The sequence below is a fragment of the Zeus faber genome, assembly GCF_960531495.2.
Source record: "Zeus faber genome assembly, chromosome: 21".
Lineage (NCBI taxonomy): Eukaryota > Metazoa > Chordata > Actinopteri > Zeiformes > Zeidae > Zeus > Zeus faber.
Window position 1 is genome coordinate 16,746,077 of NC_137208.1, and position 21,806 is coordinate 16,767,882.

A 21,806-nucleotide genomic window follows, 5' to 3' on the forward strand; every position below is an offset into this window, starting at 1 on the left:
GGTGGCTGGTCCCCATTTAAAATCCACCTCATCGCTTGCTTTTCACCCTCCTCTCTCTCTCTCTCTCTCTCTCTCTCTCTCTCCCTCTCTCTCTCTCTCTCTCTATGCGGGAAGACGTATGACGCGGGAAGGCTCCTTCTCATTATTATTCATTCCAATATTTTTACAAGCGTTTTTTTTTTTTTTTAATTAAGCCATCACATGTTGAAACCTATTTCCACACTTATCAAGTTTGACGGGGGGCTTTCAAAAACAGGTGCTCAATTAACTTTCCGCCAGCTGCTATCAGGGACTTTGTAAAGTGTCGGTATGTGCAATGGCATTGCTTTGCCTTTTTTTTTTTTTTTTTTTTTTTCAAAATTATTATTATTATTTATTTTTATTTTTTTCTCGGTTTCACAGGCCCAGAAGGCACGACAGCCTCTCCGCTCACCCTCTCTCTCTCTTAATCAAGTCTAGACTCGGATTACTACACTTCAACTGTAAAGCGCACAAACAACAAACAAAAAAAGAATTAAATCCGGTTCCGCCCGGAAAAAGGGAAGGTAAACCCAAAAAGCAGCCAATGAGCCCCCAACTTCCGAAGTGGTCGTTGGGGGGTGGGGGGGGGGGGGGGGGTCACACTACCGGGTGACCCCCTGCGGAGATTGACCCCAAGAGACAATGTGAATGATAGACCTTTTAGCCAAACGTCATGTCCTTGACAAATCAGGGTTGTCCAATCTACTTTTTGTCCACCATTTCAAATAAATTACCTTTTTTTTCCCCCCCCCACCCCGCGTGCGTCCCTCCGAAAATAAGGCTGCCACCGGGAACCCGGAATATAGTGCTCGAGCTCCACCCCCCCAGCAGCGATTGATTCATTGAGGTTTGCGCGGAAAAAAAGCCAGGGGAGCAGTTCCCTGAGTGACACTATCATTACACACTGGATTAAACAAGTAAAAACAGCATTCCATTCCGGGGCTGTCTCAGAGAAATGCTGTTGTTCCAAAGTTCTCTTTGGAGGATACAGGAAAAGAAGAAGGCCGGTGAGAAGGGATCGCCATCGTAAATTCTAAAAATGCGAATCTAATAATGCAAATTTATTTCAGTTTAAATCTTCCCTTGTGTCGCTAACCCGGTTAAATTGCTCATTTTGGGAATCACGAAAATTATTAATGCGTCAACAACAGACCCCTCGATCGAGAGATTTGTGAGCCATTGTTTACCGATCGCGTAGCAAATGTGTACGTTTAAGTTGTGAAACGCTACGGGGGGAGGCGGTAATATCCAGAGAAAGAAAAAAAAAAAAAAATTAAGAAATAAAACACATCGTACATCAAGCAGGAAAAAAATAATAGAGCATCAAAGCATTTACAAAAACAAATGGTGTTTTGAGCCGCAGAGCGGGGGCATAACGCAGCATTAAATAATGGGCCCACGTTATCAGGAAAATGGAGAATAAAGCTTCAATATAATAAACATAAAAACGCTGATTACATCAGAAGGGAAACAACCGACGGGGGTCGTCGAATTCAAGTCTCCCTTCCTCCGATTCACGCACAGGCAAGACAAGTGAATTATATTCCCATTCTTGCATTCTTCTAGTATTAAAAAGGACGTGCCGACCATCTTCTCTCTTTTTTTTTTTTTTTTTCCTGCGGCCAATGACAATATACGACCAATAGGTGCGTAGGGGATGCGAGCGAAATCCCGGCGCGAGGTCACGTGCTGGCGTTCGCACGTTGCAGCCTGTGTAGCGCGTGCAAGACGCGTCTGAGGGCGTTTCGTGCTTGTATCGGTCGAAAATACATTCTCACGGCCCATGCCTTCCCACTGTAAGCCGTCCTGACGTTTGCCTTTGTCCTCCCCGGCTGTTCCTTTGTTTGTCTGATCCCCCATCATCATCATCCTCATCATCATCACCATGATCATCGTCATTCATCATGGGCCCTCTGGGTCGGGTGGGTGGATTGCGCGGTGGGAGGGGAACTCCGTCCGTGTCTCTCAATACCCGTTCCCTCTGATCTCGCTTTGAACGCTTTGGTCGGGAGCGGGCGCAGGTGATCCCGGAGTCTGACGAAAGGACGCCGCGGACGGATGACATCGGGAAGGAGCGGGCGGAATGCGGAAGAGGCTCCCGAAACGGTATATCGGGACCGTGCTCGGACGCCCCCCCCCCCCTCGAAACAAGCCCTCCTCCTCCCTCCCCCCATCACGCTCAGCTCCCTCTCCCCCTCCTCCTGCAGCGGCTTCCTTCAGCCACGAGAGGCCAGTGTGGAGTAGACGAGGTCGTGCGGCCGCCTATGAAAGGCTTATCACACAGCTTAAGGCAGAGGTCAGTGTGGAGTGAGGAGAACCTATGGATATCCTTCAGACCTGTCAACTCGGGCAGGAATTCTGGGGGCGGGGGGGTCAATAGTAGGCCAGGCAGCGGAAAGATACAGAGCAGTGATTTTTGAGGTTGCCTCTGTTTGAGAGGGGGGGGGGGAAATTGAGTGGTTTTCAGAGAAGAGCTCAGTTCAATATTGCGGCGGGGGATGTTGATGTCGGGTGCCATTACCCTGCATTTGCACACAAAAGAGGAGACGAGAGGTCGGGGGCTGATGTAGATGGATCGTGAGAGCCCTCTGCTGACAGCAAAGCCTCATCTGTGCTACAGGAGCCACACTCCAGCCAGACCACAGACTGTCACTGAACAGCGTTGCTCATTTTTCTCTCCTGCATCTCCAGTACGTGAAGAAAAAGCTACTTACCTAAACCTACCTACCTACCTACTTACCTAGGTACATACATACATACATACATACATACATACATACATACATTCATGCATAGATACATACATACTGTACATACATACATACATACATACATACATACATACATACATACATACATACTGTACATGCATACATACATTCATGCATAGATACATACATATATACATACATACATATATACATACATACATGCATGCATACAATAATACATGCATACATACATACATACATACATACATACATACATACATACATGCATACATACATACATACATACATACATACATACATACATACATACATACATACATGCATACATGCATACATGCATACATGCATACATGCATAAATAAATATATACATACATACACACCCATCTACCCATATACATACCTACCTACACCCGAACGTACCTACGTATATACCTGCCTCATTACATACCTACCTACCTACCTACTTATCTACATACATACGTACCTACAAAAATAATGTTATTATATTATTTTAATATGATATATATACAGTACATATATATACGGTATATTCCTATAATACCGTATACGTGTATAACACCAATATTCTTGTTCAACCATGTTCCTTCTCATCGTCCTCCTCATCTTCCTCCTCCTCTTCGTCAGCCCAACCTGTGCAACACTGAACAGGGGACGTTTCAAGCCAGCGGTGGGTGTTGCATCACACCCTTCGCCCCGCCAAACCCCAACCGTTAACTCTTTCCAGCACCGCCGTTAATGCTCCCGCACGGCAGAAGTATGTGAGGGAGAAAATTGCGGCATGACAGGAGTAATCCCCGACCAGAGCGACAGAGAAATGGGCCTTATTAAAGGTGAAACACCCATTCCTCGACGGGTTCCGTCAATCCGGGGGGGAAGCAGGCGCCTGGGTAGACGTTGAATCGGCGCAGGTCTCTCGAAGCAATTGAGATTGAAATCAAAAACGGCGGCAAGCGTCGCGACTGCGGCGTGCTAATTAGTCCTCGCAGCACAGCTGCCTTCGGCTCGTGGGTACATCTGGTGCAAATGAACGGGTCATCAACTCGCGTCTTTGGAAATAAACGGCGGAAAATGACCGCCGACGATTGCCTCGTACGGCGGCACACAGGTTAGGGATTAAAAAAAAGAAAATAAATAAAATAAATAAGGGGGCCTACACTCACTCGAATCCAATCATCCCTGAAATTGGACGGATATCGAGGTAATGCTCCGCCTCGTACCGTAGGAGCCGCGGAGATGCCGGGACCGTTATTGTTATCCCCCCCACCCCTCTCTTTTTTAAATCAATAGGCTTTTTAAGGCCCCGGAACATCGCCGGTGGGGAGCCCGGCTGAAAAGCGCAAATTGGGCAGAAGGTTAGTGACATCTGTGTCAGATATTGAACTGTAACTATTTCTCTTTGGGCGGTGGGAGCCGATGTGAGCCGGAGCCTGAGGGGGGACATTTACAACTGTTTACTTTTTTTGGGGGGGAGCTCTCCTAGTCTCCAGCCGGGTCTTTGTTCCCTGCCGCCGTTTAGCCACCGGAAAATAAAGCTACCGAGCGGCGCAGACGATCAACCTGAGAACGTAATCTGCACGGCGCAGAGTTCAAGTGTTAAGAAATACGCTTTAAGGCGCAACATGTACACATTATGGTATAGATTGTCGGTTAATCCTGAATACATATAACGGGGTAAATGATTCTAATTTGGGTTTTTCTCCCCCCTATTACACCGACATAAGCTCTATGAAGCGTATGTAAATACGGCATTATGTTAAAATCCCCTTTGAGTCAATGGGGAGAGCTCCGAAAATGTACCAAGGCTGTTAACTCTTAACACACTCCACACACCCACCCGCCATATTTGCACAGGTTATTATTTATTTTTGTATTTATTTTTTTTACCCCCGTATGGATTTGAGATATCTTATCTCCAATATGTTTCAAACACGGTGACAAAGGTACTTTTCTCCGCGTGCCTGAGTGTCACCGCCGCTTTTCCCGAGGACGGGACTCGAGAGATACAGATCGGTGAGCCTCCTCCAGCGGCGGTTGCTCCTCGTATTACAAGTCTTCCAGGGTCACGCGCCCTGAATTTAAATGTCATTGAACCACCGAGCGGGATGTCAGACGGAAGCACATGGCTCTGAAGCGGTCCCAAAAGGGGGCCCGTGACCCCCCCCCCCCCCTAGGGGTCCGTGAAGAAATTGCGCGAAGGGTCCACAGCAAAAGATGTTTTAATTATTTGAATTATTATTGTTTTGGGAGTAAGAGGAAAGCTGGCTGGTATATTTGTGTAGTATTCATTTTACACCCAAACACACAAACCATGAGTGATTCCATCAGTGAACGTCGCAAAGGATTCGGGGAGTGAATCGTTTCCACCTGACGAGAGCACAGCCCTCAAACCCACGTACATTTAACAATGTTTTCAAAGGCGGGTTTTCACAAAGCCTGTGATTAATCGCTCGGCATTTCCAAAGGTTTACAACATCTTTAGAATTTTATGCATTCTCAGTATTGGGATTCAAGGTTCAGCATCCACCCGTTTCGTCCGCTTTTGTTTGGCAGAACTCCAGAGTCTGCTGAGAGCAGAGCACACGAGCGGCATTCAAGGCCTGGAAGGCGCTTGACTCTGGACTACCCATCTGACGTGCGCGGCGTGTTATTCGTGAGGGGGACGGGTCGGTAACCCGTCCATTTTTTCACCATTCCATTTGGGGCCGCGTTCGGGGCGAGCTCGTCGCTTCCTGCGGGTATGATCCATGCTCATCATCCCTGGTGATGCAAACGCGAGGAGGGCGGGGCTCCAGGGGAAGGACCGGCGCTGTGATGCACCGGCCGGGTTCCACCTACCGCACCTCTGTTGGTGTGACCGGATGCAAATTACAGCACCCTCAATGTAAACAGGGTACTGTACCCTTGAGGGGAAGCACAAACAAAACCTGGAAATTACCATTAGTACAATACCCTCCCCCATCCATCCCGCAACCCAACCATGCATCCGTGTGTGTGTGTGTGTGTGTGTGTGTGTGTACTGTACATGTGTACCTCGACTGTACTCACTGAGGTGGCTAATCCCTGGAACATTATTAGGTGCGATAGCGGAAGCGCGTATCAGCGCGGCATTAAGTCGAGGTTCCGCGGGTGCCGCTGCGACCGGAGTTCTGCACGGCGCTGTGAGCCCAGTGCGGGATTACAGGTAACGGAGGGGGCCGTAGGGGGCCGGTGGGGGCTTTATCTCTCCACTGGCAGCTGTAGCCCCCTATCTCCCCCTTCGACCGAGCTGTGTTTTACATGTGCCGTGAGGGTATAATGGACTTGGAGACCTCTTTCAGGACGGCCGCCGTCGGTGGGTGGATGATCCGTGGCTACAGCGGTCAGATTAGATCCCCCGTGGGAGGAGGGGGGGGATTTGCATCTGGGATTTCCACCCCTGTCATTTTGGAAAGGAGGTTGTACGCAGCCGTACAAGTCCGATTCCCCGGCGCGTGAAACGGTTTCCCGTTCCGAGGCATGAGAGCCACGCGAGAGTCTTTTTGAGAATTTTTGGACCGTTCTTCATGCCAACTCAAAGGCATGACATAATGCCGTATTTGCTGTATAATGCCGTGTAAATACGACATAATGCCGTATTTACATATGCTTTGTAGGGCTTTTGTGGGTGTAATTGAGAAAAAAAGACCCCGATTTTAATCATTTATCCCGTTATATTCTTGAATTGCCAACGATCTATGCCCTGCGTTGGCGTTTGTGCCTTCATTAAAGTGTGTATGACAGACTCTTGAATCTGGGACTCATCCCGATGCTGCCAAAATGTGTTCACATACCGTATGTCTTGTATATGTTAAAACGAGCGTAAGGGACAGAGCGAACTTTGACCGCAACGTACTTTGACTCCCTTTGACAGCGTTTCCCCGAATTCTTCAACCGTGCAGGAAAAGAACAGACTGACCCCGATAAACTCTCGATTCATGCAAATCCTTCAAACAATGCAAATCCTTAATATGTAAGTATTGCTCTCGCTGGCGCTCAAACAACAGCGTTGGGCCTTCCGGAACCGAAATACACACAGTTTCCTCAGCCGAATTGAAACTTTTTTGCTGAGAGAACCGTCGAACGTCAATATTTGCCCATTCGGGGGTTGCTGATTGTGTGAGGGAGCCCTGCCGTATTATTCGGGGATCGCTCGCGATTGGCATGCGAGGCAGGCATTATTTGCCTTAATCCCCCAGAGTTTTTCCCCCTCCCCCCATCCCAATCGCCGCGATTCGCGCGGCGTTCAACGGAGCACCAATGTCTATCCACTCCAGAAATGAGAACCCGCTCGACGGTTCACAAAACAGAAAAGAAAAATTAAGGACACGGCATTGTGCGCGCGGAAATACAAATTCAATTCCCCGCCACATCACTCGGCTAAATACGTCGGAAAAAGAAGCGGGGAAAGCGAGCGATAGGAGGGGGAGGCAGCCAGACGGCGTGGAGGAAAGAGACGAGGGCGCTCTAATCCAAAAAAAAAGGTAGAGAGGACTGCCGGCGCCGCGCCGCCAAGGCTTTTACAACCGGCGAGCTTTCATAAAAACGCTGTCTCACGCTGCTTTCTGCCGACTTTCCCAGGAAATCAAACACACACACACACACACACGTAGGGCGCAGGCTGCGTTTTCAATCAGAAGGACCAGATCGGCGCCTCTGGAGAGCAGGCGGGAGAAGCGCTAATCGGTGAGCGCTAATGCAAATGGCGGAGGGGCATGCCGGGACGCGGACCCCCGGCGCCCCGTCTCTGAACCGCCGGAGCCGGGAGGATCAGACGGGCCGAGCCCGGCGTCCAGACGGCCGGGATCTGCAATTTCCAGCCATCAAAAGGCAGCCGGACGAGGGGAATAAAAGGCAGAGCGGCGAGGAGCTGTGATAAGACCCCGCCCGCCCCGCCCCGCCCGCCCCACCCCTGCTCCACTTCCCCTCATAGCCACCGGCTTTATCGAAGTGATTCGACTGTGGCCTTTTTTTTTTTTTCAGAGCCAGGGGCGGGGGGGATGAAAAGATGAGGCAATAGAACACGTTTGAAATATTAAGCACAATCTCTCGCCATCAAACCGGGGGCTAGAAAGAACCACACCGGGTTTCTTAACCCCTTTTCAGCCTGCGATCAAAGTCGCACCAAAAGCCCACCCATGGCCCCCGAGGGCCGAAATATGGGTGTAACGTCGATACCGTGAGAGGAGACTAGATGCTGTGTCGTCTGGGATTTTGGTGATTGTGATATTGCAATAAAGCTGGAAAATGTCTTCTAGGTGGCGTCGCAATAAAGATGCAACTTTTTGAACTGCAAAGACTGTTCTAGCTGCTCTAATCAACGCCTCTACCTGATTGGTCGTGATATCCAAACAGGCAATCATCGTTTCTCTCGTGTGCAAATGAACTAAGAAATAAACAGACATCCGCAAAATATTCCAAAATGTTCAATATCAAGGGATTCGTCCCAAGTACAGTATTAATTTGATTGTGTGTGACCCCAGTCACACATTGGGTTAATACAGCAAGGGGGTCCGTTGGTATTTCCCGCCACAATCTTCTCAAGTTCTCTCAAGAAGGTGTTTCATCCAAATTCATTGGATAAATATTTATGGAAAAACACATTTAATTAGTTTTTTGGTGTTCATTCGTTCCGAAGTGTCTCTGTCGCCAAAAAAAGAAGAACGTTTCATCTGCCTTAGTTCCTGTCACGGCTCGCTGTGTGTGTGTGTGTGTGTGTGTGTGTGTGTGTGTGTGTCTGTGCGTGCGTGCGTGTGTGACAGAAAACGATGAAAGAGGACGAATGTGTGTCTATGTGCGCGAGAGACACACAGAGCAATAATAATACAAAATAAAAAGGAAAGGAAACTTGTGGGAAGAAACAAACAAACGGAGAGCAAATAAAGACAATTTGAATATAACCTTTCTTTGTGGTATCGTACATCCGTGCCCCCCCCCCTGCCGCAGGAGGCGTATTTGCATAAGTACCGTAATAAGAGCTCACAAATGCAGCGGCAGTAAAAAAATAAAAATAAAAAAGCTGGGTGTTACGGCGAGGAAGAGACGAGAGGGAAGAGAACAGACTGAGTAGGCGTTTAGAGAGAGGCTCAAATATACATGTACAGGAAGTTATGGAGGCACCGGTGCATCATTTCATGGCTTTGTTTGTTATTCGGCTGTTTTGGCTTTAGCCAAGTACATTTTCAGGTATTGGGAATAAAAAAAATCTCAAATAGAATGATGTATAAGATGCAATATAAAAAAATAAAGTAAAAAATAGCCAGATATACACAAATACACAAAGATACAGAACAGAAATAACCAAATATAATATCTAATATAATATAATATAATATAATATAATATAATATAATATAATATAACATAACATAATATAATATAATATAGTATAATATTATAATATATAATATGAAATAATATGAAATAATATAATATAATATAATATAATATAATATAATTTAATATAATATAATATAATATAATATTTAAATATACAATTACAGTTCTCCGCATAGGATAATTGTTGATTGTTCATTTATTTTTTTCAGTGAATATTGCTTTTATTTCTCGTTTATTTTTTCTTTTGTTTAAGGTTTATTCTTAGTGTATTATTTCTATACAATTTTTAAATGGTTATTGCGAAAAAAGTATTAATTTTGTTTTACTAATTATTAGTCGAGGTACACAGGGTAGAAATTATACATGAATTCAATGTAATGACTAAGTTATCACATCTTCTATGGTTTCATATACATAAAGTGTTATTTTAGTCACCAATTGTTACTTTATCAGTAAACATGGCTGTCATTTGGTGAAACACACGCACACACACACACACACACACACACACACACACGCTTGCCTGCACACACTTAGACCAGATTGCATTTTCTGTTTGCGGTGGGGTCTCCCGGGGCGCAGGTTCTGCAGGTGGGGGTCGTTCGCAAGAGTGGAGGCGGGGGTGCTGGTGCCGGCACCCTCTCCACACGCTCCACCCCCACACTCTGTGACCTTAACCAAACAGCAGTCAAGGAAGACGTGGCGCTTCCCTCTAATCATCCGCCCGTTAGCATGAAAAATGGTGGCGGCGCCGCCTCAATTAGGGCGTCCCCTCGGCCGCTTTCACGCTTTTCTCAAGGTGACGGCCGTTCTCAAAGCCAAAATTGGGTTTTCTACCAATAATGTCTCTTCTTCTTCTTTTTATTTTTTTTCTTATTTCCAGGATCATTTTTTTCTTTTTCGACTGTTTAAATTTATTCTAATCGGTAATCCAAAGGCTTTTGTAAGCGTATTGTTCGGCCATACACCTCGCTCTCCACGCTGCCGCCGCCTGCCGCTTTCAAAGACCTTTTCGGTCAATACGGTTGTGTGTGTGTGTGTGTGTGTGTGTGTGTGTGTGTGTGTGTGTGTGTGTGTGTGTGCGTGTCTTTTTCTTTGGTTAGCTCTCCGCTTGGAATCTCTCAAGCACAAGCTCAAGGAACACAGGCGCCGAGGATCTCCCCAGTAAATCCTTTCAACGCGTTTAGGTGGGGTCTCGGCAGGTGAGGCCTGCCCCCCCCCACCACCACCCCCACCCCCACCCAACCGTCTCGGTCTCTCGCTCTCTCTCTCTCTCTCTCTCGCTCTCTCTCGCTCTCTCTCTCTCTCTCTCTAACTCTCTCTCTCGCTCTCTCTCTCTAAGTGGACAGGTTAAATCTTGACAGACCCCCTCAAACGATTAAATCACATGAAATTATCAGTAATAAATAATATCATAATTGACCGGCTTTTGAAGCGTCAATCAATCATATTTTGATTAAAAATAAGATTTTTTTTATTTTATTAGTTATTTGACCAAAAACCTCAAGTATATGCACAAATCAGGCCGTCAACAAATATTCATCATGATCTGCTCAATATCTGGCTGCTCCATCTTTGGAATTCAGTCTCGGTGTCCTGAAATGTCTGAAGGAATGGGTAATATTGTTGAAATCAATACCTGAGTCGGACCGATTTGAAAAATATACCCCTTTCATGTTCATCCAATTCAATATTAATGTGCAGGTTCTATAAAAACACTCCATTTGCTTTTTATTATCGCGAACACAATATGGAAATACTGCTCCTCACTGACACACTCCATATAGAATTTGATTCCGGAGGGGTGGCCACAGGCTGAGGTTGAAGGAAAGGGGAAATCCATTCTTCACAGCGGAGCGGGGTAAACCTGGAAACCTTTTTTAACTCCCTGGCCCCGAGACAGCTGACGATAAGTCGCTTCTTCTTCCTTTTTTTCTTGCAATTGATCCCTTCGACTGCTCCCTCCTTTATTCCCACTCAGCCGTTTTTGTTTTTTTTGGTTTTTTTTTTCTCGCCTTTAAAGCAAACACGAGGCACGGGTTACAGCGCTCCTAATGAGGGAGGAAGAAAGCGCAGACGTGCAGAGTTTTGCACGGGGTGCGTCTTTCACCCGGAGTCGGAAGCCATCTTGTGTGTATCTGCCGGAGTACGTTAAGGGTCACGGAAGGTCCTTCGATTTGTGGCCTGTATTGGTTTCCCCCCCCTTGCCAGCAGTCCACTGCTACGTCTGGATCGATGGAGGATCTGATAGCTACTTATTCCCCTGGTTAGATAGCGTCTAGCGTTGCCAATAAAACGGATTGCTCTGTCTGTCTCTCTCGCTCTCTCTCGCTCTGTCTCTCTCTTATACAGTATACAGTATGTACTAATGCTGTGCCTGTCAAAAACATACTGTTGGGAAGGGGCTGCGCTGTAGGGGTGGGATCAATATATTCCCTCACCTGCGCTCGCTTGGTGCCCGTGACCGGGTGGTGAACGGGAGATCGGAGCCCGAAGCCCCGCCCCGCTGTACCGAGCGGAGCGCCTCGCTGTTCGCTTGCTTATTGGAAGCTTATTAATATTAGACGTGTTGCGTGTCAAAATTCCTTGGGTCCCCAGCGATGCAACCGCCGAGTGTAAAGTAGATCGGACAAAGTCGTCCAGATAATCGAAGGACATACAGAGATGGGACGGACAGAGATTCCTTCCTTTATAGTAAGATATACGAGTAAATGCCCGTTCAAAATGTAAGACTTTAAGACACTTTAAAAGCACAGTTTAACAAAATGTCAACGATTCAGTCCTGTTCAATAATGGAAGAGGAAACTGCTGGTAAAAGGGAAATAATAATAATACTACTAATAATAATAATAATAACAATACTAATAATAATACTAATACTAATAATACTAATAATAATAATAATTTAAAAAAAAAAAAAAAAATAATAATAATAATAATAATAATAGCTTTATGTATATAGCACCTTTAAAAACCCAGCTCACAAAGTGCTTTGGCAGATGAAATGAAAGCAGAGGGCACAGGCCATGAATTTAAAAGGCAAAGGAAGAGAGACCCTCTTTGTGACTCAGTCGCAGAGCCCTGAAGCCCCCCGCCCCGCCCCCCCGCTGGTTCGCTGTTTATGTGTTTATGTTTATTAATATTAATATTGTGTCGCGTGTCCAAATTGCACCGAATTCCGCACTGCACGCCCTCAGCGACACACCTGCCGAGTGTAAAGTGGACCGGATGAACGGTTGTGGAATTAATCGTCGGACATACAGACATACAGACAGACAGACAGACAGTAGGACAGACAGACAGACATTCATAGTTAGATCGATATATGTACAGTATATATATGTGCAGAGACATACAGGGCTCGACAATAACGGTTGCCGGTGCCCCGGGCAACCGCATTTTGGCCGTTGTAAACCATATTTTGCCATATCAGGGTATCCATCACCGTTTATCGATTGCTCAATTGATCTATGACAGGGCACGGCAACCATGCATCAAATATCTACAAGACCCTCAATACAGTTGACCAGTTTTAATCATTCTGTACTTAAGGGAGATCAGTGGAGATGTCGATACGTCGCTTGATGGCTTGATCGAGGACGACGACCACATGAGATAGTTGACAAAGGCCAAATCTGATTGCATCCGGGCTACCATTATTGTCGAGCAATGTATACACAGTACAAACAGAGTCACTCCAAAGCCCCCAAGTGCAGATTCAAACCCTTCTCCGTGGAGCCGTATGGGGTCGTTTCCAACAGGAGAGCAAAGTCTTAGGGAGTGAAGACAAAAACGCTCACCGCTGCACGCTAAAGTGCCATCCCATAATTCTACAATAGAGTGAGCTCAATGGATAAATCCACGCATCGATCGCTGGTTAGGGTTCCGAGCAGACGGCGAGGTTGACGCCGCGGAAAGAAGAACCAACAAGGTACAGTACGGTCGTCGGCCCAAACCCAACCTGTTGGCAACCGTCATTCTCGGCAGCAGGGCCAGGTCTCAGGGGCCGTGGACAGCACGCTCGCCGTGCTGTCCACGGCCCCTGAGACCTGGCCCCTGAGACCTGGTCCCTGAGACCTGGCCCCTTAAAGTCGGCCTTTTTTAAGGACCAGGCGAGACCCAACGGGCAGAAATATCCGCTGCGCGCCTCGCGTCTTTGTAGCCCGCGAAGGAGGAATGACTCACCGCCGCCACTCTTGGCCGAGTCCGACTTCCGCCGCGGCCGATAAGCGACTTGAGCTGATGTGAATAAAAATAAAATAAAATCCTGGCGCTTCAGTCGAACTAAAAGGGGCTTGAGTCATGAAAATCAGTGATTGAATCGTGTTCAGGTTGCTGGGGGCAGGGATTTAGCGGAAAGAAAGTGGGAGCGGCGGTTGGCTATTTTTCACCGCGCTCCGCTCTTCACCCGTGTAGCGCGTGCGCGCGCGTGTGTGTGTGTGTGTGTGTGCAGGCGGGTGCGTGTCCCGGTTTTCAGGAGCGTGTCTTTAAGGGTTTTTTTGGGTTTATTTTTTCTCGACAGGGCTCCTTGCTTCTTAGCAGAGCCTACCAAATGCTCTGATGCATCTCAGGTGCATCTCAGGCGTCAAATCGAGCCAAAAAAACCGAGCCTGCTCCCAAAGTAGAACGAGAGTCGAAGCCACCAGAGAGGCCGTTTGCATTCCTTGGAGACGTAGGATGTGACCTTTCACCTCGCGTTTGTATGTTCTGTGAGTCATTTTCTCCGTCGAGTCCACCTGTTACCGACTAAGCTCAGGAGCCGAACGCTTCCCTAACCCTCTCTATTGAGATCTTCGAAAAAAAAGAAAAAAAGAAAAAGAAACTCTCCCTCTCAGATCTCACGACGTCGCCTTCTTCGAAAAAAAAAAAAAATGGGATTCAATGGAGATGAATGAAGACGTGATTTGAATATCTTTCAAAAAAGTCTCCAAAGCGTTTAATCCCAAGCGGGGCTTTTTTTTTCTTTTTTTTTTTCGAAAGTAAAAAGGCTGAAATCGCACCTCTGAAGTGCACACAGATGAATTTCGCTGGCAGCCACCGCGCCGCCCTGGCGCGCCGCTCATCGTCCGCTTCGTGATAAGTGCTGGAGAGAAGGAAATCAGAGATAACGGCTTTTGATAACGTCCCAAAATGTTGAAATCTCAACGTTTGAACGGCTGTTGGAAATCCACTCGTCCAGCCTATTAGCGTACCGTATCATTAATGTGTTGGGATTTGTACTGTTAACGCTTAAGGAAGGAGTAGTAAAAAAAAAAAAAAGTTGGAAGAGAGTTAAGCGGCCCGAAGTTCCACGCGCGACGGGGCGGTGGCTCGGAGCCAGCGCGTGATTAATTCAAAGCGGCAAACGGAAACGATCGCCCGGCCGGGCTCTACCGCCTTCAGTCGCTTGAGCGCAGGGGAGCGGACGGGGAGGAGGGGGGTTGAGACGCTCGGTAATTGCCCGGACTCACGCTGGTGCCCCCCGTCGACGTGGGATTCCGCTCGGCGGACGGGAGCGAGGGCGCTGGCGGGGGGGGGAGACGGGGCAGAGGGATGGGGAGAGAGAGAGAGAGAGAGAGAGAGAGAGAGAGAGGGAGAGAGAGAGTTTGGCCCACCGTGTCCTGCAGTTTTCCCGGCGCCGGGTGATGCCGTTGATAGTGACAGATTGAGGGCCGCTGCCTGCCGGGCCGAGGCCGGAGGCGGGGAAGCACAGCTTTACCGGCGTACGCAAACACCGAACGGAATATGTGGAGCAACTCTGAGAGAGAGAGAGAGAGAGAGAGAGAGAGAGAGAGCGAGCGAGCGAGCGAGCCGCACCCCCCGTTCTGCTTTTTTGGGTCGAAACTTTGACACCCTCTGGAAAACGGGAAGCGTATTCGGATGTTCTTTGACGTAAATTACCTTTTGATGGCTCAAACACACGCCCACATGCCGGCGACGACTGGCCCCTAAATACATTTCAATCTGAATGGAAAAAGAATAAATGTGAAGGCGACTTGGATTTTTTTGTCTACTTTATCTTCCAGTTTCAGACGAGAAGGTCGAATTTTATCCCTGTGCGTCCGGAACTGAGGCATTCTGGATGCGGACTGCATGCGAACTGAGTTAGCCTCAGGCTTGGCTGCAGAGGGGATCAACTAGCCTAGCTCCTGTGACATTTCCCCCAAATAGCTGGAGTATCCCTTTAAGCACATTAGCACATTCGCGGAATTTGAAGGTGCTTCTGCTTTGTATTTTTCTTTGTTTTTAAGTGCAGTTACACTGGAAGTTATAACGTTTGCCTTTTTGAAAATTTTCCGGTCCCTAAGACAGTACCAGGTCGAAAAAGTCCGGCCACAGCCTGGAAGCAGTTGAATAGCCCTGCGGTAGATCGTATCTCACCCTCCTCCTGGGATTCAAATTCCAGTCATTTATTTTCTGATCGTTTCTCTCTCTCTCTCTCTCTCTCTCTCTCTCGTGCATGCTGGGTGAGTGCGTGGCAGATGAGAGTGCACTGCTTCACGGAGTGTCTTTTTTCTCTCTGTTATTACTGCTTTCCTTAGCGGCTTGACTGTATTCAAGATACAAGCGATTCTAGAGGTTTATTTGTCACATACATATACAAACGTTCACACATACGTGCAAGTGAAATGCATTTCCACCGCACCCGGGGATTATGAACAAAAGTAAAATGTGCATAATCAACGAGGAGCGGCCGTGCAGGCTGCCGCTAACGGGCAGCGCCACGTCAGAGTGTGTTGTATAGTGTAATTGGTTAGTTCTGCGTGTTAGTTTGGTGTTTGGAGTGGATCGCGGTGCAGATGGCGTCCAGAGAGACGCCGTCCCCTCTCGCTCCCACACGGAGTGAGGGCGGTGTCGCGGCCGAGCAGGTGCTTTGCTGGCGGCAGGAGAGCAGGTGCGCTACGACAATCCGCCGCGCTCCGCCCGCGTGAACATGGGCGGCGGCGCTCTCCCTGAAGGAGGAACGCTATGTCGCTCGGCTCGTAGAGAGTGGTGTCCACATTCATGACATGTATGTCCAAGTGTCTCCATCTTGTTACCACAGACTTCCACTTTTCTCCCGGTATGAGATTTAGCTCATACTGGCTTTTCAATGTTAAGCTGCTTCCGAATTCGTATCTTCTGCGAGAGGCTTGCATCCTTTTGGGCGGGGGGGAGGACCAGCAAAGCGGGCTTTGAGTCGCTGAGTCAGCGGTGGGAGGTCGGAAAAACACAGACTCAAGGCTTTTGTCGGCAGTACACCAACCACTCTGCGGCCGGATCCAGAGCAGCGGCGGAGAGGCTGGAGCGGGAGATCAGAGACATCCTGCAAAACCTCCTGACACTTGCAAACGCCCTCCTGAACACACTGCTGGAGGAGAAGAGGAACAAACTAAGCTCACTTTTCGCAGGAAGGGATGAAGGGGGCCAAAGTGAGGGCGCGCTTCACCAGCATTATGGAAATGGATGCTCCTCACGCTTTCTTTTTTAACCTGGAGAAGTCTGTTTGTCAGAGGGAGCAGGTGACCCGCCTTGAGATGAGGAGCCATTCGGTGGATTTTTACACCGCCCACTAAAAAATGTAAAAATCCACCGTGCGGGGGGCGGCTGTCGGCCTTTGCTCCCGCAGCATGGCCTCTCTGCCCCGGGTGCCGGGGATTATGGAGGGCCCACATATCTGGTGGCCTGCTGGCATCGGTGGGGGGGTAGCATCCTGGTGTCGGCTGCGGTGGGGTGGGCCTTGCCCTTGGGCGGGTGGGCATGGGGGTCCCGCCGGCTCGCCTGCCGGTTCGGGCGGTGGTGTCGGTCTGACGGCTTCGGACCTGGCTTCCGGCCCGTGGTCCGTGCCCGGTGTCCGCGGCCCGGGTTCTGTGCCTGCGGCTGCACCTTGTGCCCGCACTTGGAGGTGGGTTGTATGTGTGCGCCCTGGGGTGCGGGGTCTCCTCGTGCTCCCTGGGACTGGGTTATTCTCCTCTGGGCTGAGCATGGGGGTTGCGCCGCGGGCCTCCGGCTTCTCTGGGGGCCCGGGGGTCTTCTGTGGCTGCAGAGCGGGGTGCTCGGGGCGTTCCTGCTGCCATGGGGGTGTCTTTGCAGCTGCGGCGCTCAGGGAGGGGGCTTCGGGGCCCTTTCCGCTGCTTGGAGGCACCACGACATAACACAAACCTTATAAACCAGAACCAATTGGGATAACCTGTACACTCACCGGTGGACACCTTACACACACACACACACACACACACACACACACACACACACACACACACACACACCACCACACCTGCTTTGAACCCTGCTTTGGCATTTACTGCCATAACAATGATAGGATAGGCCACGTGACCAATTTCTGTTCCAGTTTTCCTGGACCTATTTAAATGTTTTTCAATGCATCTTGTCGTCCAATGTTTGTTTCCGTGTATATGTTGTTTGGTTCTCTGTTTAATTGTGTCACCAGTGGTGATTCTCCCACTCTTCGAGTAGTGATTAGTTGTTTATAGACCCAAACATGGTAAAATAGTTCTCCAAAGAGGGGGATTGGTTCTATAAAACCAAAAACTGTGCTCTTGTCATCTTATATATCATCCACAGGACAGAGTTATTGCAGCCGTTCTTGCATTGCAGGTTGAGAACTTGGCTCTGTCCTAGATGCAATGGAATACAAAATGCTCTGTGTTGTATGCCCAGCATGCTGACAGTACAGGTAAATAAATGAATAAAAATAAATTCATAAATAAATAAATAAAACAAAATACACATTTTTGGGACGGTCTGGGCCCTGATCTGCTGGAAGTACTTCCTGACGTCGTGCTGCCCTCTCCCTGCTGCCAAAGAAAGGGGACTTGGCACTTAAAAAAAAAACTGGAGACCTGTTTCTCTTCTGTGCACAGACTATAAACTGCCTTCCAGGGTGTTGGCAAAGGGACTCAAAAACTATCTGGAGTGACTGGTTCACAACAACCAGTCATATTGCATTCCAGGCCGGACTATAATGGACAACTTGTTTTTAATCAGAGACCTGTCTGATTTAAGCGAATTGCACAACTTTATTTTTGGACCCTTCGATCGGGAGAAAGCCTTTGATAGGGTCGATCAAGTATTACTTTTTTCCACTTTGAGGGCTTTTGGTTTTGGTCAAGGGTTTTTATCTTATATGGAACTTCAGTACAGAAAATCCTCATTATGCTTAAGGTGTGGGGTAGATTGAGTTGTCCAGTTGTGTGAGGAGAGGGCTCAGACAGGGATGTCCCTTATCTGGACAACTGTATTCATTAGTGATAGAACCCCTGTAATTGCAGGCTCAGGGAAAAACTAAATGGAATCTCCCATTTGTCTGCCATTGGTGTCGTCAGCCTACACTGATGACATCAATGTTTTTATTTCACCACAGGGAGATGTGGAGATCCTTGAAGAAAGTTTGGGGTTATATGAGAAGATAGCCTCTGCCAAAATAACCTGGGAGAAAAGTGAGGTGTGGCAAGTGGGTCAGTGGAGGGAGGGGGCAGCTCCCAGTCTGCCAGGAGGGCTGAGGTGGGGAACGAGGGGACTGAAGGTTTTTGTTGGTGTTCCTAGGAACAGAAGAGTTCCAGGGGAAGAACTGTTCACTCCCATCTGCAGCAGATGGTAGTGGTGCGGACATCACTGGATGAAAGCACCTGCACCGCAGGAGGGAGGGCAGGGCCTCATGGATTTCCCAGCAAGGATCACTGCCTTCAGATTACCAGCTGCACAGAGACTGCTCTACTGCCATGGACTGAGCTGGTTGCATACAGCTCTGCTGCTGCTGAAGAGGACAGCCCGCCTGGGCTATGATAAAGAGCTGTTTCTTCTCCATCAGGAGGATGTTGACCGGTCAGGGCTGGCCCCTTTCTACCGGTCAGTACTACAGGACCAGAATCTTCTCCAAAAGGTTGCTGGCGATCCTTGTACAAGCCCCCCATTGATAAACGGACGGGCGTTCTCCAGTGGAGGATTGTACACAGGGCGGTAGCTACGAACGGGTATCTGGCACGCCTGGATCCCAGCACATGGGAGGTGTTTTTGTTTTGCACACAGACGGAAACGCTCCATCACCTTTTGTACAGTGTGACAGGTTGAGGGGTTTGTTTGTTTTGTTGTCAGGGTGGTTTCAGCGTTTAGGGATGCCTTTTTTCTTTTGAGTTGTTTATTTCTGATCCGAGGTATTCTTCACGTTTTAAATAAAACCTGCTCTCTGGAGTGTCCAAGATGGACATATGGAAGACCAGGAGGAACTGCAGAACTGGTCAGGGGTCAGTTGACCTCAAATTCATGTTAAAAGGACGACTGACAGCACGCATCAGGGTGGACTTTATTTTTTTTAAATTGATGGACAACTTGGAGTCTTTCATAAGCATGTGGTGCATTGAGGAGGTTTTGTGCGTCATTGAAGGCGAGATGTTGCTGCTTGACTTCTGATCTACCTTTTTTTTCATTTTCATTCCTCTATTTATATATGAATTGGTTTGTTTTGTTCTTAAATTTTGCTGAAGGAAATGTTGTTTTTTTTGTTTAAGTTGTGGCCATGCTTGGACAATAAGGTCCAATAAAGGTTTGCTCAAATATCTCTCTCCCTCTCTCTCCCTCTCTCTCTCTCTCTCTCTCTCTCTCTCCTCCAGAATGCCCGGAGAGAAACAGTGGACAGGAGCAGCCGTGCTGGCCCTCCTGGTGCTGGTGGCGATGGCGGCCGAAGGGGGCAAGGCCGAGAAGCAAGGTGACTCCCCGCCCGTCAGGGAGGACTCGCCCATAGGGGATAGGATTGACGTCACATTAGAATGTTTCAGAGATGTGGCTAATGTTAATTTTATGCAAATTTGCAAGGAGACTGTGTCAGAACTCTCCCTGCATTTATAAACCTTAAATGAGGGCAGAAGGACTTGGATTTTTTTAACATAAGTCGGATGCAGATGTTTTCCCGCTGAATTAAATACTTTGACCTTTAGCTGAAAGAGTGCAGCTCCTCTTCCTTTCTCTCTCTCTCTCTCTCTCTCTCTCTCTCTCTCTCCCTGCTACTTAGTGCAGCAAAGTAAAGCCAACTTTACAGTGAATCCTAAAACTGGCCGAACTGGCCGACTCTCCCCTGTGGCGGCTGTCGTAGTGCATGTGTCGAGACTCCACAAAATATGTCGGAGCAAAACCGGGAGAGCTCGGTCTTCTCGAGTTCAACAGCGAGTTGTTTGCTCAGCCATTTTCATGAATGAGCGTTTAAATATAACTTGGAATAGTATTTGCATGGTCTGGAAAAAAAAAAATACGCTCAATTCATGACCATAAAAATGTATTCATTGATAGTGGGTATGGAAGCACCCAACATTATCAGTATTATTTTATATTCATAACTATAACCATAACCAGTGGACTGGTAATTTGGCATACGGGGCATTTATGAGCTGCACCTCGGTGGCGATATATTAAAAAAGAAACTGTGCAACAGCCATCCGGGAGGGACAGCGGCCCGTTGGTTCATCTTCTGTACTGGCACTGGACTGGCCCAATCACATCTCTTACTTGGCTCCACCTCTTTCCCTCTGTCCTCTGTTTCGCTTGTCAGATGCTTGCGCTGGGCCGACAAAAATGCCAGGGCCCATTTTTTGTCCCAGTCAAGCCCTGACATTAACTATTTACATAGTTCTAAGCCCAGATCCAACAGCCTTCGATTTTCATACTTCGCACCAGTGGCTTCAGGTCGCAATGTTGGATTGGAAATCTTTGGCGGGAGGTTTCTACAACTCTCCATAGACAAACAAATTTTACTTTGGCTGAGTGGTTGCCGTTTGTCGGATTCAGTGTGAAGCCATCTTAAAAGTAGTAGCCAATTTTCAGACGTCGGTGGGAATAGGTGTTTTCTCGCCCCGCCCGTTGCAGGAAAGAAGGAGCGCAAGTCGGACTGCGGGGAGTGGCAGTGGAGCGTGTGCGTGGCCAACGAGGGTGACTGCGGCCTGGGCACCAGGGAGGGAACCCGCACCGGCACCGACTGCAAGCAGACCATCAAGACCCAGCGCTGCAAGATCCCCTGCAACTGGAAGAAGAAGTTCGGAGGTGAAGGGGGAGGGCGCGGTTGCCGCGGACGCAGGGCCCCCGAAGACGGGCGGGGATCCCGGAGTGAAAGTGCCAATTAGGGCCGTCACGCTTGAAGTTGCCGATTAATTGTCGTACAAATAGTTGCGATTCACAATTGTATCGTCTTTCATGTTCTTTTTATGCCACTTTAAGTCAGGGATAATGTGCGGCCAGCCACGTTCGACAGATCCGCATTCATCTCTTCAAGTCATCTGCTGTAGTTTCGATGTAGCGTCACAAGATGTCGCCACCAGCTACTGTTAGCATTAGCATTACCATGTAGGCGGACATGGATCTGGGCGGATTCAAGATTCAAGATTCAAGAGAGGTGGTTGCCCTTGACGACGGTCATTATTAATAGACAGTCATCATCATTCAGACATGACTGACCGCTATTGACCAATCAGTCGAGTATTCCACAGAGCCTTGTAATAATAATGTCATAACACACATCTATCTTAGGAAGAGATTTTGGAATATAAATAATTTGGTAAGTGGTTCATTTGCCTAAAACCCATCTGATGAAACACTGTATTTATCGCACCATTTCAAATAATTGCAATCACATTTTAAGTAATTTCCAAAAAAAATGCCATGGCCAGTCCTCCTGTGGTTAAATTTAGGGAATACTATTTTTGACCTGTTT

General features: G+C 48.0%; 1 protein-coding gene across 1 annotated transcript in view; it reads left to right on the forward strand.

Annotated features, from left to right (window-relative positions):
- The window catches only part of ptn (pleiotrophin), a 41,929-nt gene that overhangs the window by 7,274 nt on the left and 12,849 nt on the right, over window positions 1-21,806 (forward strand). The window contains exons 2-3 of the mRNA XM_080022251.1: window positions 19,720-19,814; window positions 20,966-21,139. Coding sequence (XP_079878377.1) covers window positions 19,721-19,814; window positions 20,966-21,139 — 268 coding nt within the window. The 5' untranslated portion in view covers window position 19,720. The remainder of the gene's footprint in view (window positions 1-19,719; window positions 19,815-20,965; window positions 21,140-21,806) is intronic.